At 40.7% G+C, this 16,551-nt stretch overlaps 1 protein-coding gene across 3 annotated transcripts in view; it reads left to right on the top strand.

Moving 5' to 3' along the window:
* The first annotated feature begins 5,118 nt into the window (after positions 1–5,118).
* Positions 5,119–16,551, top strand: part of PTPN4 (protein tyrosine phosphatase non-receptor type 4) — a 112,165-nt gene continuing 100,732 nt past the window's right edge. The window contains exon 1 of one of the 3 annotated variants that reach the window (XR_010431999.1): positions 5,119–5,781. Coding sequence is in view for 2 of the 3 variants with exons in the window: in XM_064661320.1 (XP_064517390.1) it covers positions 5,769–5,781 (13 nt within the window). In the remaining variant the exon portion in view is untranslated. The remainder of the gene's footprint in view (positions 5,782–16,551) is intronic. The other 2 variants (XM_064661320.1, XM_064661319.1) reach the window with 2 other exon arrangements.

The following is a 16,551-nucleotide window of genomic DNA, read 5'->3' on the forward strand; positions in this document are numbered from 1 at the left end:
TAACTGCCTCCCTGAGCACTGAGATAACAATTTCAGAAAACAATCCACAGTGACTCCAAAATATTTTTGCTCACTGATATTAACTAATTTAGAGCCTACTACGTTGCACAGATAGAGATTTTTTGGGTTTTTTTCTGGACATCTGTGTTTGTTGCATTTTAGCTGCTATTTTATTACCTACTCTGTCTTTATTGTGATTTCTTTTTTTTTTTTTTTTTCTATTTTGTTCCAGCAGTCTTGGTTTTTTTTCCTGAATAATTGTGAATCCTAGAAAACACTGTCATCTCACTGCTTACTCCTGTTTCACTTACTGCTTGTTAACATGTTTTAAAGCACAGGTCCCTTTGGAATCTCACTGGTCTCCCTTCTTTGTGATAATTTACCCATCCATCTTCCCTTTGAAGCACTTATCAATCACAAAAGGAGTTCCCCTCCTGCATTTTGTAAAATTGTTTGGGGAAATCTGTGTATCTGATTGCTTCATCCAGGCTGCATGTTAGATTTTCTTCACATCATGTCTACAGTCCCCTTATTGGTCAGACTGGGAAGACACCCAGAACATGCTCTATCTCCCTCTGTCCCATGCATTTGGATTTTCTTCCTGTGGAAATTAGACTAAGAGTAAAAGCAAGCTGGGAAGAGAAGCAGAGCAGGCAGGAGAGAGCAGAAGATGGTATGAATGTGGTCTTCCTCCAATGGGGAGTTGATTATGGCTGAGGACTCCAGTGCCCCAGTGTTTATACACAGTCTGTATAAGCCAGCTCCTCTTTATTAATATTTGCTGACTTTGCTGACATTTTTAAAGCACTGTCAGGTTTGGAGTTTCCACCTCTTCCCATTACATGGTGATAGCCATATGTTAAACTGATCGGTTTGTTGTTCCTGTGTTTTCCCTGAAGTCTTGTCTAAAAATTGGAATGTCATATGGCACTTTCTATTCCTCCAGAACTGAGTTCACTCCAAACCATAAATTACAAAGCACATTTAATAGTTTGGTGATTTCAAATCCAAGTTCCTTTTGAACCCTGGGGTGAGAAACACGATGTCCTGGCAGGCAGGTACTGTACAGTTTGCTGACTGGCTCCAAAACCACAAATATTCAGTTTTGTGAACATGTTTCTTCTGACCATGCCCCTAAAAAAGGTTTTGTTGTGGCAATCACCTCAAAATCTGTCAAAAAGAACTGTGGTGGGAAGAAAGTACTTAGTTGTCTCCTCTGGTTTCCTTGCATGCTTCTGTTATATCTCTGTTTGTGTCTAGTTCCTCACGTTCTCTGGCAGATCTCCGGTTCTTGATGTGTTTGGAAAAGTTTTTATGCTTCAAAATATTTTTTTGACCTGCTTTATTACAGTTTTCAATTTAACTTGCCAGAGTTTATGCTATTCCTATTGGATAGAAGCAGAAAATAAGTGTTCCACAAGTGAATGCACATGTGGCATTCACAAAAAGGCTGGGGTATTTGCAGTGGGTATCTAAAAGTTTGACCTTGAGGTACTTTGATGTTTGTTAAAGGCAAAGGAGTTTGTCAAAGATCAGATAGAGAAAAAAGGACTTAGTGAAATGTAGTATTGGTGTTTCTACCATCTTTCATTCTCAATATATTCCTAGAGCATTATCTTTTAAACATGTTTATAAGAGAAATACAGCCAGCCTCCAGACTGGATGATAGCTGCAGCAAGCTTATTAGCACAAATTATTATTTCACAGTAGTCTAACAACTAGTACTGTGGAGCCCTACAGCACCAGGTATTGCACAAACTTAAAGTGAGTCCCTGCCCCAAACAGCGAAATGATTCTGTCCTCATATCTTAGGACACTGCTGAACACAAATGTTCAGTATTTATGTCCATACTATGGACATGTTAACAGGGAGACCAAAGCCAGCACAAACTTGCCTGCCATTCATGCTGATCAGTGGCACACTTCACATGGGATTCAGCCAACTCTAAGGTTGTGCCTGTGCCCCTGAAGTCTCTGTGAGCAAGGCACGTATGGTCCACGGGCTTTGCTGAATCAGGATGCTACTTTATAGAAAATGTATCTGCTAATAAACATACATTATGCTTGATTAAGCTTAGTGTTAAGATTAAGTGCCTTGTCTCCTCTTCTCATAGCTAAACTCCACCTGTGGTGAGAGTCATTTATCTTGAATTGCTGTAATGCAGTGTTTAAGTACGTCTTCTTGGCCACAAAGCAGTTTGCATGGTATTTCAGTTAGAGGCTTAAAATCCCATTCACATTTTTAATATACATTTCTCTCACATAAATTATCACAGCTTGGTTGGCAGGTCTTGCATGAGTAATAAGGTTGTTGGCACAAACACATACCACAGATCTATTAAGTAAAGGAAAAGCTTTTGTTTGTTCCTACATTTACATGAGATCTGTGAAGTTTAACTTGTATAAAACAGTTTAAGGTACTGGTGTTTTACTAGCAGGACACAACGAGCCATGAGATAACACATCCTCCTCAAAATGCACAGCACAGTACAGAAAAATCCCCATGCACCAGTTTGAAAATTAAACTCTTGCTATGCAAAATATCTTAGCAAAAGGCAGCTTTCATTGCTTATGTACACAGGCAGACTGCAGCCAAAAACTTGCTGTTATATGAAAGAGCCGTGCTACTGAAAGAGAAATTAGCTGAATGCGCTTTTTACACGTGAAAGAAATGTGCTCTCTTTTGAGTAAATAATGACAGAGTCACATTTCAGTTCACTTTCATTCATAATTTTGGGAAGTCATGGCTGAGGGTATATAACACGTAACTCAGAATTCTGCAAAGTAAGTTCTTTGCTGAACTCCTCATTGTAAGGTCTGAGCAATGTCTATACTCAAACACCCTGCAGTGCAATTTTGCTCTATTGCTTTTTTTTAAGAGCATGAGCTGGAGAACTTTGTCTCAATATCTGTTTTTAAAACATTTAGTGTTCTTGCAATGTAGGCCTGACCTGAAGTACTTTGCACATGGTGGGAATCTTCCACTGCCTTTATTTAGGGCTTTGAATCAAGTCTTCTGTAAACAGCAAAATGCAGGAATAACAATGTATTGTGAGGAAATAACTTTGGGATGTCCAGCCTTTAATACCAGTATGTGTCACCAATTTTGTGTTAGATTGGCAGAACATATCCTTTCATAACAGTGCAAGGTCACATTTGCCAAAAAAAATGTTGTGTCGTTTACAGTCACATTGAGAGGTTTGGATTGATTCTCTATCACACACTTTGGACAAGGTAATGTATTAATTATTGTTCTTCTCAAATTGAACATAACTGTGTGTTTAACATAAACTGTGCACAGGTAAAGAAAATGATACGAAAATGTGAGAGGCAGACTTTGAAGCTTAAGTGCAAAGGGATTAAAATGTATCAATACAATTTTTGCTAAATTTATAACGATATGAAAGAGAATTATCAGGAAACCAAGACAACTCTGCAGCTAAGGATCCCTTTAATGCACAGAAGAACATCTTCCCTGCTTGAGAGGCTGGCAGCAGCTCAGAAATGCAGGATCCAGTTGTTGGATGTCCCTACATGCACCAAATAGAGACAGTTTGTCAATATAACTATGAAGATGTTCAAGAAAAGCTGGAGCAACATGAATGCAATAAGGAATGGCATTACTGATGCTGTCCATATTATTTGGGGGCTTTATGAAATCATCGGCCTAGGAATTGTTCCATCCAGGGGAATCATTCACATTTCAAACTTTGTCATTTTATGGACTTTCATTAAAAATCTTTAAATCCAAGCAATTTGTAATTGTTTTCTATTCATAATCATTAAGAATTCTATTATTTAAAAGTGTTTCAGAGACTGTGCATTATGTGAAATTTCTGCTTGATTGCCTTCCCTAAATTCAGTCTTCTAACACCTGATTCAACTTCTTCATGAAAAAAGATGAGACATGGAGAATCCTGTATGTCCTAATACTCAGGAAAAGGGAGAGAAGGTTAAAAGACCTTGGGTTATTTAGCCTAGTAAAATGAAGGGGGCACGACTACTTTCTTAAAAGTAATTGAGGTAAAATACCACTAAGAGGGAAGGGCTATTTAAGCAAAAGAACAAAATTGGCACAAGAACAATTTAGGCTGGAAATGTACCTAAGGTTTACAAACATCAAATGAATGAGATTTTAGAAATCTTCCTAATTAGAAGAGTACATGTAAACTCCCTATTACTCTGCATCTTGCTATGGTTAGGAATTTAATTGTGAAATCCAAGAACTCATTCCCAAACATTTGGACTTGGTAATAGTAAGGGTCTTTCCCAAGATTCTATATATTCTATCTGTCTCGTATTGGCCTCATAAGCCACCAGCGTGCCCGTAACAAATGTGGATAGAGCCTTCCCAAATCTTCATTCGCGAAGCCCAGCCATGATGATGATATATTCTATGTGTTTTAGGTAAAGAGCTTGGTTGCAAGAGGTTGTATTTTAATAAATGGACATTAAAGACATTTTTAACCGAACTCTTTCACACATTGTACAAATATATCAAAGCACAGAGTTGTGTTAAACCACGTTTTTGAATGTCAATCTTCCCATAGGCCACATATGAAAACCTTTATGTAGCCAAGAGGCAGAATACATTTCACACCTTGGAGAGCTCTGAAAAAGAGCTACAGGCAGAAAGGACTCTCTGGGACATTTGCAGGGTGAGGCTGGGTGGACATGAAGGTTATCACATTAAGACAGGCCCACTGCCCCTCTCTGGCTCACTTCCTCCCTCCGTAGGAAGGGGAATAGGGAGAGCGGGGGACGGAAGAGCGGTGGGACAGCTGCGGTCACTGAGGCCTGACCGCCTCAGCACAGCCACAGGCGTCAGGGACAGATCAGCTGACCAATCCGTGATCACCGCCGCCTTGATTGATGGTATAAACAGCCAACCAGACAGCCAGATGGCTCCTAGTCCCGCTCTTCTCCCTTTTACGGACAGGCCGCTGGACCAATAAAAGCGAAGGCACCTCGCCCGCTTCCCTTTAGGCTCTCGCGAGCTCTGCGGGCCGCCCCCGCCGCGGGGTGACTGCGCAGCCGCCATGTTGGTTGCTATGCTGCCCGCGTGAGGCGGGCAGGAGGGCGGGCGGCGATGAGGGGAGGAGGCTGCGAGTCCTCCCCTCTCCTCCCCCACCGCCGCTCGCTCATTCGCTCGCTCGCCGGCAGGGAAGGCGCCTCCGCAGCGCCCCGCCGTCCTTCCTCCTCCCCCCGGTCCCCTCTGCCTGCCGGCCGGGGCTGCGCGCGGGGTGGCCGCCGGTCCGTGTGAGGCGGCGCCGCGCCCCGTGAGGGAGAGCCCCGGCCCGCGCGGTCCCCCCGGCCGGTCGCTGCGAGGAGAGGGGGGAAGGAGAGGCCGGAGGGGGGGGGAATCTGCCGCCTTTCCCCCGAGGCTCCCCCGTCCCTTTCTCCCGCAGCTCTTCCCCTCACCTCCCCCGCCCCGCTCCCGCTCCCTCGGCCCGGCCGCCGCAGTACGATGCGGCGATCGCCGCTGCGGCGGGGCGCGGGGCGGCTGCTGTCGCTGCTCCCGGGGCTGCGGCTCCGGCGGGCGCTGCGGGGGAACTGAGAGGGGCGGCGAGCGGCGCCTCCGCTCCCGGTCCCGATCCCGGGGGGCGGGGAAGTGCGGGAGCTGCGCGTGCCCGAGTGTCTGCGGCGCGCGTGCCCGTGCGCGCGCCCGCGGAGGGTGGGGGGGTCGCGCGGGGCGGCAGCGGCGCGAGCGCGCAGCCCCCGCGCCTCTTCCCTCCGCGCGCCCCGCTCCATCGGGAACCAGGACCTGGATGTTACATGAAGGTAACGGCGGCCGCCGCCGCGGTCGGAGCTCCGCGCGGGGGGGAGCGGGGGGTGCCGCGAGCCGCGTCCCTTGTGCTGTGACCCCCCCTCGCCGCTCCCCCGCCCCGCAACTTTCGCGCTCGGGTCGCCGCGGGCGGAGAGCGGCTCTGCCGGGAGCCCTCTCGGTGGAGGGGGGGAGTGTGTGTGTGTGTGCTGTTCCATTCGGTTTCCCCCTCCGAAAAAGCCAAGAGACCCGGCTCCCCTCTGGCGAAGGGGTTGTGGGGGTTGTGCGGTGCTCGGGGTGGGGGCGTGGGGGGCTCGTGAACAGCCCCGGGGGGATCGAGCTGCGGGGGCAGGTCGGGGTCTCTCGAACGCGGTGGACTCTGCCCAGCGCATGAAACGGGTTTTTATTTTAGTGTGTTTAATATAAAACTTTGCGATCCTGTGCTTTCTAGGCACATGTGCGCGTTGCCCTGGTTATGGGCAGAGAAAATAGGTTTGAGTGCTGTCGTTGCATTCCTCTGGTACATTTTTAGTGTCTCTCTCGAGCAGAAGGCTTGTATAATCACTGTGTCTATATGCGACAGAGGCTTTCGGTGTACCTGATGATGGGTTAACTCGTGCATGCTGTTGCAGCACCGGCTGGGAGAGGAATAACGTCTTTTTTCTTTTAAAAACCTCCAAGAGCTAATTGCTAAAACTAGATAGCTGCCAGTGTACGTGAAACGTTCCCACCTCTGATCTATTCAAAGAATATACATCGCTCAGATGTAAAATACACGTGAATGAACTTTGTGCTGCCACTTATACCCTTCCAGGACGTCAGTGTGGCCAAGCTGTTACAATTTTTTTAACTGTGAGACAGAAAATATTTTCGTGATTTGTGTGTTACAGAAGTGCTAATGGATCTCAGCTGAAGAATAATTGTTAGACTGCAGTGTGCACATACATTTGCTCACCCGTGGGGCATTTCTCTTGCCCTGAGCTAAACTCTGTGTTGAATGGTAAGGGGGTTTTGTGAGTGCACGTTTGCCTGCTTGTTTTGGCAAATAACTGCCCTGTAATGTTGGGAGCCACCAGCATGTTCACATGTATGCAGACATTTATGAGCTCGTCACGTTGTGAGTGTGCGTTGCAGGAACACAGGAATGAGTTGGATTAGAATTGATAAAACCATTTTTTTTATTAGGTATGTATATTGTAGGAAAGTTTTCCAGTTCATTGCCTAAACATAATATATTCAGTATTGTAATCTTATGGATGCCATTTTCTTGACAATGGATTTCTTGCTTCACTGACCTAAAAAGTTGTTTTTACATATTGGCATGACTCCGGCTTGCACCATGTTGATAAAATACGATTCTGGGTGATAAGCTTACAAAAACGTGCACGTGTGTCAATATGTTTCCCAGGCAAGTTTATGCTTTATAAACTCAGAAATGCAACTGTTGATCTGATTTTTTTTGGTATAATTCTGTTGTCATTACAGTTTTTGTGTATTTTTAGATTATGTGTATACTGTAGTTTTTAAAAGTCAGATTAAACATTGAAATACAAATACATTTTCCTTGCAAGCAGAAATGTATTAATATTTTGGTATGTTTTGGTATGTTTTCCTTACATTTGCAGTTAAGTTTGTTTGGAATCAGGTGTACCTACTTAGAGTTTAGTTTGATGGTTACTTCTTTTTCAGCAAAATTTTCCGTTAAATGTATTGTTTGTTGTCATGCTTTACAATTCTGTTGTCTTGTTAATGTCTAATTTAGGTTGTACACAGCAGTATTGATTGAACACACTTGCTAAAAATACTTTTGGGGTTGGGTACACTTAGACTGTAGCAGCACGAAAGTTCAGCCTATACTGTTTTTCTGTGACTAGAATTAATTTATTATTAGCAGCTATATTTGTAAAACATAAATAAGACCAAAATCCTGCAATCTTAGATGTAATGCTACTGGCTCTGTGCAGTGCATTAGCTCTCTATTAATGAGCAGAGTTCATGTAGTACTATTTACCATTAGCATATTTGGAATATATGGTAGGTTAATGTCCAGGGTGTATCATTTTGGCTCAGATCCTGCAGTGACCCCTGTTTGGGCAGAGGGATCCACCTACACAAAACTGGCTGCAGTAACTGGAGCTCAGATATTCATTCTGGCTCTGTAGGCACAGGGCCGATGTTTATCATGGGCATTTGCTGTGTGTGAGTGTTTGGTTGTGTTTGTGTGGTGTGTCACAGAGGCTTCTGAGAGTGCAAAGAGCTCCAGGGTTGGTGCCCAGAGTAGCAGCCTAGTACAGTAGTGTGTGACATAATTACTTTGTGATAAAGTGTTTTTTAAAAAAATTGCTTTACATTGTAACAGTGCTGCTGAAAGGTCCTGATCAGCACTCGGGGCTTGCACTTCACTTGGGTTATTATTTATAATGGGTTATTTTATGAATATGTTGTTGAATGCACATGGGAGTTTTGTGCATTGATTTATGCTCACATATGGAAAGTGGAGTGAACACTCTCCAACTGTGTTCTGGAGAACTGAGTGGAAGTTACAAATTTGAATATACTGGAGGGGAGGATACTCAGGGTGGTTCACCCTTAAGCTCACCTGTACTTGGGAAACAAAGCTTGCTTTTGGCAGTTTAGACTTTGGGCGTAGTAAATGGGTTGAGTAAATGTCTTCTGAAAATTATGGTGGATTAAATATTCAGTTTTAACTTTTCAGCTGGTCAGAACTTTCATTAAAATGAATAGTAGGCATGTGCATGGTTTTTTATTGTTGAAGTCACTGGTAGATTATTTTTCTTAAATTCATGAGTAGCCCATTTCTGTGGTCTGTCTTCTTGAGTCTTCATCCTGCCATTCTTCCTTGTCCCCCTGTCCCATCCCCCCCTCCTGTCTGGGTTTAAATTCGGTACAAGATCACATGAATCCTATGCCTTCACATCCTGTTTCTGTATCACCTCACTTCTATTCTCACCAGTTATAAAAATGGTCAAACAAGAGAATCTTTCAGCAGATGGTTGACTGGGGTTTTTTGTTTTGTTTTTTAAATACCACACTTTCACTCTGGTGCTGTCACTTCTCATAAAATGGCCAGACAAAATTCTCATGGGTTTTATTGTACTCCAACCTAAACAACTGTAAAACTGTCATGTATATCTATATAATATGGACTTGTTTGTGGTGGAGAGAAGGAACTATGAAGGCGGAAAAGAAAAGGGAGGGGAGAATGGCCTGAGCAGGAGATAAAACCCGAAGAGCTCAGCAGTGGCCTGGTAATATAACAGTAGGTCTTTGCTGTCTGAGCCAGCTGTTCATATATGCTTGTTTGGGAACAGAGGCTGGTTTTCCTTGAGGATTTCAAATCCACTGAAGAAGTACAAAAATAATTTTCTGTAGTCTTTTGAAAACCTTTAATTTCTAAAATTTTGATAAGTTTTCTCTGGTATGTCATGAATTATATATGCAGGTACCTATTTAAAATCTCCATCCTTATTTTGGAGAATTTCAGAATCATTAGAAAACTGTTGTTCTTTGTCACTTGCAGAATGAGTTTACAGCAGTTAATGTGTTCACAAAAGTTTTATTGATGTGTTGACATAACAGAGTTAGATGTCCAGATATAAGTTACAAGCATATGGTGTTACAGCATCCTAAAGTGTGCTGGCTGTACACACAGTGTGCTGGTGCATGTCCCAGACTGTTCCAGCTGGGAGTCACTCGGTTTCTCAGGTAGATCAGACCAGCATAACTAGGTGAATTTCTGTTTTAAGTGTGAGGATTGAACCATCTTCTCCTCTCTCAGCTTATGCACCTTCAAAAAAAGACTTGGTGGAGTGATGCAATGAGACCTCTCTTGGCAACTTTGTCTCACACTGCAATTACTTCTTGGACACGGTTAAGGTGGCTGTGGGATGAGAACTGAAGTTCCATTTGTGTGGTTCATGAGACTCTGCCATCTCTACAGTTACATGAGGAAGGGGGAAATGGCCAATATCCTTTTAAAAACAAACAGTCTTTTAATTATGAGTACTTATGGTCTGTAATGAAGAATGCTCTGGGAAATACTTTCACTGATTGGGCAGTGAAGTGAACTCTTCATTGCCACTTAAGAGTTTTCAGGCCGTCCCTAAGGTTGAAGAGGAGGAAATTGATAATCCACTTCCTATGGCATGTGCATTCTTACATTGCCTTTCTGGCTATTTCTTATCTTTTTTTTCAGAGTAACTAGATTAGAGAATAATGACTGAATTATTCTGCATGACCAAAATCCCAAATCTTCAAATGAAAATCAAATGTAGTGCTGCTAAAGATTAACATTTTCATACTTGGATTTTTTTTTTTTTTAATTAGAATGGCGTGGATTAGATTGAAGGAGGATGTATTCTGTTCTCCTGTTAACCTGGGTTTTAGATTTTAAATTAAAAATAGCTAAATATCTGCTACTAAGTGGTGAAAACCTTGTTCAAACTGGTGCTTTTTTTTAGGATGATCTTCTAGTTTGGAGGCCTTAGTTCCAAGTAATTTTGCTATTTTGTTTGATAGTTTTCATAAACTAATAGAAGAAAAATAATTTAAATGTAAACTCTTTTTTGGTGTTTGCTAGGAGTAACAATTTAAATTGTTTTGGTTTTGTGCTGTTAACTGTGCTTAGGTTAAACAAATGATCCTGGTTTTTTCTCTAAAAGGATACTAACCTTTAAGACGGTTGAGTGTACTTTAGCTTTTCCTGGATCCTTTGGCCAGTTTATTGCATTTGTGTACCAACATCTCTCTGACCTAAAAAAAAAAAAACCCACAAAAGAAACAAACAAATCCAAAACACCAAGCAAACCTCCAAACAATGTTTTCTGTTTGTTGCAAAGGACAGAAATGCGAAACAAATTATATCAATACTGCTCTGAAACTTAAGAGTCTATTGAGTGCAATGAAAGTTACATAAAAGATGTTTTCTTAGATGAGAAAACTATTCCTAGGTAAGTTTTATAATTTTATTTTTTGTATGGCATCAGTCAGATTTGAAACCAGAAATTGAAACTATATCTGCAGCAGATCAGTCTCCATATAAACCAGAGCAGCAGCTGGTGAAAGAGCCTGCTGTGGCTCCTTTGTCTCAGAGATGTGCTGTCATACTTTGTCCTGGAGGAAGGTTAACAAGCGAGATTCCTGTGTTTTCTCAGAGGAAGGTGGTATTTGCAAGAGTCAAGCAAGTCGATTTGATACCCTGCAAAGCTGTGTTTTTAAAAGAAGAGATTCAAGTGTGACATACCAGAGCTTGTGCTCTCTCTCATGTGCCAACAGAGTGGCAGTGCTGAAGAAACTTCATTGTTAGCTCAGCCTTGAATAGAACTAGAAATGTTGTTGATTCCTCTGCCCTTCAGGTAGAGAAATTACCACCTGGTCAGTCAAAGCACATAGAAAATATACCTATTAATGGAAGAACAGTTATTACTGTTAATGCTCTCTGAAGTTCCAAGTTAGCACAGTTTTGTCTGGATGAACAGATAATTTCTTCATGGCTGAAATATACTTTCCCATATATTTTCTTAAGCCATGTCAAATAGTTGTAAGTTGCAAAACATGTTAATTGTAATTAAAGCTCTTGCCATAACTTATTTGAACAAAAGAATAATCCAAAATGGGATGTATTTCTCTTGAAAGAAAAAGATGCTTCCCCGATTTTACAGCTGTGATTCAATGCTTTTCCTTAACAAGATGACAAAATAATTTAGAAGGAAAATCACATAGTAAAACTGGTTTTGTTTTGTTTCCACTAACTTTGTCAGTGAATTCAGAGATGTTTTTTGGGGAAAAAACCTGCAGTCTTCCCATGAAAAATTGGCTTTGGACAGAGTTAAAATTAACATATGTCACTTTGCATTTGTCTGTCTTGATACTTGCAACAAGCTTTTCGTGTCATCTGAAAAAGTGAGACATATTTTTGTCTTTTGATGTGTGAATGGGGTTAAAGATGACCAGTGCTGATGGCCAGCGATGTGTTGCATTGTAAGTTGTTTTTTCCCATAGGGATTGTGGATGTGCACTGCATATGCCAGCTTTGTGTTGTGTCTCTAAAGTGCACAGAGGCTCAGTACTGTTCTTAAAATGTTTTAATGAATTTATAAAGTGCCCCTGTTTAGAAAAGCTGTACTTTAGGAGAAGGGATGTGTATCAATTAGTTTGACTTACTAAAAATAAAATTTTATAGAACTTGGCATTTGAGTTTCAAATCTATGGCCTGTATCCTCCAAACTATGAGCTGCTATTAAGACTTCCCTTGGAAGAGACTCTTGCCTTTTTTCGGGAGGCAGGCTGTTGTTAGGATTGATGCTGCAGTCTGTTTTTAGTACTTGAGTGCAAATGAGGCTATGGGTGAGTCTTGGGAATCCTAATCTGCAAGTAATTCCCCACTTACTATGTTTTAGGCTTGTGTGTTGACTCTGTAAGAAGATACTGCCTCCTGTTAGCTCATCCAAATGCACCTGCTTTCCATGGAGCTGCCCTCTTTAATATTTGGAACGATCTTTCCAGATGTAATGTCTGTGAAAAAGGGTTTTGAAAGGTTGAAATGTGTCTGCCACTAAAACTGAGGGGATGTATCATCTTTGTTTAAGTTTGGATGGAGAAGAGGGGAAAGAGAAAAGGATGGCTGCCCTGCAGTGATTATAAAATTTTTAGGGTTTTGATAAACATAATAAAAAGGAAAGGTGAATATGATCTTTGTTGAATGTCAGCAAATTTCACGACCTCATGGGAAGCTTCTGCTGAAATGACTGGTTCACACAGCCACAGGAGGGGAAAACTGAAATACAGAAGTGGCATTACAATGGAGCAAATAGACCAGAAGGCTGTATTATGGGTCTGACATCCAAATTACTTGAATATTATTTTGGCTTACTTGTTTCCTATGAGCTTAAATTCGATGACTGATTTAGATGTTTCAGTACAGGGCTAATACTGTTGCTTCTGTTTGTGCTCTATCGTCTCTTCTCAAGTTTGCTATATGTGTAAATAGGTGAGGAGGCACAGAACATTAATGGTGGTATAAGTTTTTTATCTTTTTAAACTGTTTTGAACCCTTCACTTAAAACTTTGCTTCTCTTTTCATTTTATGATATATTGACATATACCATATAAGTCAAATTTGTAAACCACTTAGCTTGGAAGTGGCTTGTATTTTTTAAACCTTCAGATATTCATATTTCAGACTAAGGAAATAATTGTTGTTTTGGAGATTGTTTTTGGGAACACTTTTTTTTTTTGCTTTGTTTTTCTACATGGTTTGATCTGCCTACAATTTTTGGGCATCTTCACTTACTATGTTTGCTGTTGCTTTAGAGACTTATGGTGTTGATGATACTGTCTCTTCCCTTATCTCCTAGATAAGATAGATTTGAGTCCTTTGTTCTACAGTTCTTAGATCTACTGAGGGAAGTGACTTGGTGTGAGTGTGTGTCTAGGGAGGCATGGAATGCAGTGGATGCTCTCTGGGTTCTTTTTGTAAAGCTGTGACTTTCCACAGCCCCTCTGCTTGCAGAAACTGGATTATTTTCAAACTTTGCAATAGTTAAGTAATTTTTATAGAATTGAATAACAGACTTAATAAAGATATTAATTAAAATATCTCTGCTTTCAAAAATATGCCACTTAAAAGGTTGAGAAACATACAGTAAGAAAATGAGGCGTGAGTAACCACTAAGGTTATGTATATACACAGTTACACTTAGAATTGCTCAGTAGAGGACTAGAAAATAGATGGAAAATGAACATCTGACAAAAAGTCCTCCAAATGGAAATTCCTGCAGGAGAACTTCATTCTTGAGATTAATTAAATGAAAGATTAGAAATTCTCTAGATAGCTGTAAGCTATTTAATAAAACTGAAGTAAGCAATTAAAAGACTCAGTTGTAGTTACTAGCAGAGGCATTGCCTCCTTTTAATGATCCTGCTGCTGCCCCCCCTCCCCGTTACATATGTTCTCCCTCATTTTACAGGAAAGCTATATGGGAGCTCATTAATGCTAGATGCTTTCTGCAGAACAATCTTCATAAAAAGCATCCTTCTCTGAATAAGGGTGATGCAGATAATAACTTCTTTATCATTGAAAGCACATAGACAGTCCTGAGAAAACAGAAATAAAAGTGCTTTGTAGAAATTATACTAATGAAATATGTGTGAGAGAGTAGCTTGAAAGAGAAACCTGATTAACATCTGAAACTTCAGCTAACATTCATCTACCTTTGAATAGAACTTATGTTGCCAATAAAGCTACTTTGTCAAATCTCTGGTTTCTATTTCTAAGTTACATTGTTGTAAGCATTTTCCAATCCACCTCTTTACAGTATTTTTTTCCCCTTTGTCTTCCAGACAAACAGATTAATTCTAACTGTTCTGGGAAACGGTTGTAGTTACCCTGGTATCTGCAAAAGACATTTCCCACTGAGGTCTTTCATATTCATTGTGAATATATTTTGTGTTCTGGTGTACCAAATAATTGTGTGTGCTCTAGTAGTTGTGTATAATAAACTAGAATGTCTATGTGACAACCAGAGTTCTGTCCCTCATGTGAGGGCAGTGTGTGATAGCAAATCATGTAATTGTGTTAGGGAGAAAGATGTATAACTGCAGATTGGTACTGGATTTCCCAAAATTGAAGTAGTTGCCATAGTTCAGCAGAATTAGTGTCCCACAGGTAATTAGGAAAAAGAAAAAAAATAGAAAAAAATAATCCTTATATGTATCAAGTAGTGCTATTATAATAATTTTAGGTTGCTTCAAAATAAGATACTACTTAAGTCATTAAAGATAAGAGCACTCTATGATCAGATTTTTTTTTTTAGAAGTGTTCATTACTTGCCATGAGAAAACAGATGTGGTCTCAGATAAATAAAGATAGGCTGATACAGTAGTTCTGAAGGTAAACTTACTGTTATTTTTCTGCTGTAAACAGAAAACCACATTCTAAAAATCTGCTTTCCAGACTTTATTGTTTATTGTTACTGCTCAGAAAAATGCCCAGTGAAACTTTTTGGCAATGTATAGATATCCTTATTCTCATAGCATAATATAATTAACATACATTGTATGTGTCAGATATATCTATACACATAAGATATCATATTGGGTGTATAGTGGACAAAAAGATGGAGTTATAGATTTTAAAATTCTGTAGCAATAAACCCATGTTTTACTATAGAATATATTTGAAGAGTATTGCAAGATTTTTTGAAATAATGTTTGAGAAGGAAATACCAATGTTTACTGTTCCTCTTCAGGAGTGATGAGGAAATGTATTTTGTATATTGTTTTAATATTACACTTAATTTCTGTCAAACCATGTCATACATGCTTGCACTTCAAAAAAATGTTGAAATGTTCTGTTGACTTCTTGAAACTTTTTTTTGGCAACACGACACTTTCCATTTATTTTGTCGCTTGTTTAACAGTTTTTGTGTGTGTTTTCAAAAGCACTTCCATTCACCATTCAAGGAATTCAATGGAATTCTAATAGGAACTGCACATAAATAACTACAGAAATCAATGCTTCAATTCAGCCAAGAGTTTTTTTGTGACTTCAAAAGCCACAAGAGCATTTATTATTAGAAACATACAATTGACTTTTCTTGTATTATCATTTTGCATAGTGATTTGGTTTTTACCACCACAACAAGATGTTTGACAGTTTCATTTGAAAATGATGTATTTACATTGAGCATTCCAAAACAGTGTAATTTTTATCTTTTCTCTGAAGCTCTGTTCATGTTAATTTGCATGTTCAGCTCTGTGCAGAGGTTGTCGGTGAAATATTCACTGGTGGATTTCTCCTTAGAGGTCAACCAAATGTTAAGCATAGTCTCTTGTTCCTGTATGGTGAGGAAAATACAAAAAAAATCTTTAAAGAATGGAGTTGTTGGGTTCATTTTTGTCTGTTCAATTCTTGCAGTGTAAAGCATATCCTCTCCTCTGAAGTGTCCAGTTTCCTGACACTAACAACCACCCTGTGATGGTGCAGGGTTGTCTTGGAAGTAATTCCAGCCTTTAGTGTTCGCATTACCACTCAGGCCCTGTCATTTAGAACAGCCCTTTTCATCCTGAAGTTTTCAGGTGGGTTGTAGAAAGTGAGATGATCTCCAAGGAGGTGGTTTGAGCACTCCAGAAGCTTTAGAAAATTGCTGCTGCTTTTTTAGGTAGCCCAGAGATGATGTGACATGAAATACGGGACTCTGTGTCAGTCATGCTCACGGCCTTGCCAGTGAACCCCCTTGAGTGCTGCAGTTTTTAGACAACCCTTGCACACATTTTTTGTCAGGTGATAGAACAGTGTTGTCACCTTGGGTGGAGAGCACATCCAGAAGGAAACAGAGTTTTGTTCTGGGTGCTCAGATTAATGGATTTTTCTGCATTCAAGTGTTACTTTTCACTGTTGCGGAGAGTTCAAAGAAACAAGTCAAGCTACCAGCAGGACATTCTAGATGACAGTAGCCTTCCCCCACCCTCCCAGCCTCCTAATTCCAGCCAATCTGGTTCTGTGTGAGGAGGATGAAGTGGTGTTAAGCACTTTTTTATGGAACTTCATCTTGTGAACCAGCTGGTGCTGAGACTTGTCACCCAACAGTCCAGTTATCTTGAGATGGAGAACCACAGTCCATCCTCACCTACCTTGTTGCATGAGCAGGTGCTTTTTGTGGATGCATGTTATGGCACTTGAGAAATATTTCAGCTAGGTGGAGAGATAGGGGAGCATGGCCTGTCTCTAGTCTTTCCCTGTCCTAACCTTTGGAGTGGAAAGATTA

The sequence above is a fragment of the Pseudopipra pipra genome, chromosome 7 (assembly GCF_036250125.1).
Source record: "Pseudopipra pipra isolate bDixPip1 chromosome 7, bDixPip1.hap1, whole genome shotgun sequence".
Classification (NCBI taxonomy): Eukaryota; Metazoa; Chordata; class Aves; order Passeriformes; family Pipridae; genus Pseudopipra; species Pseudopipra pipra.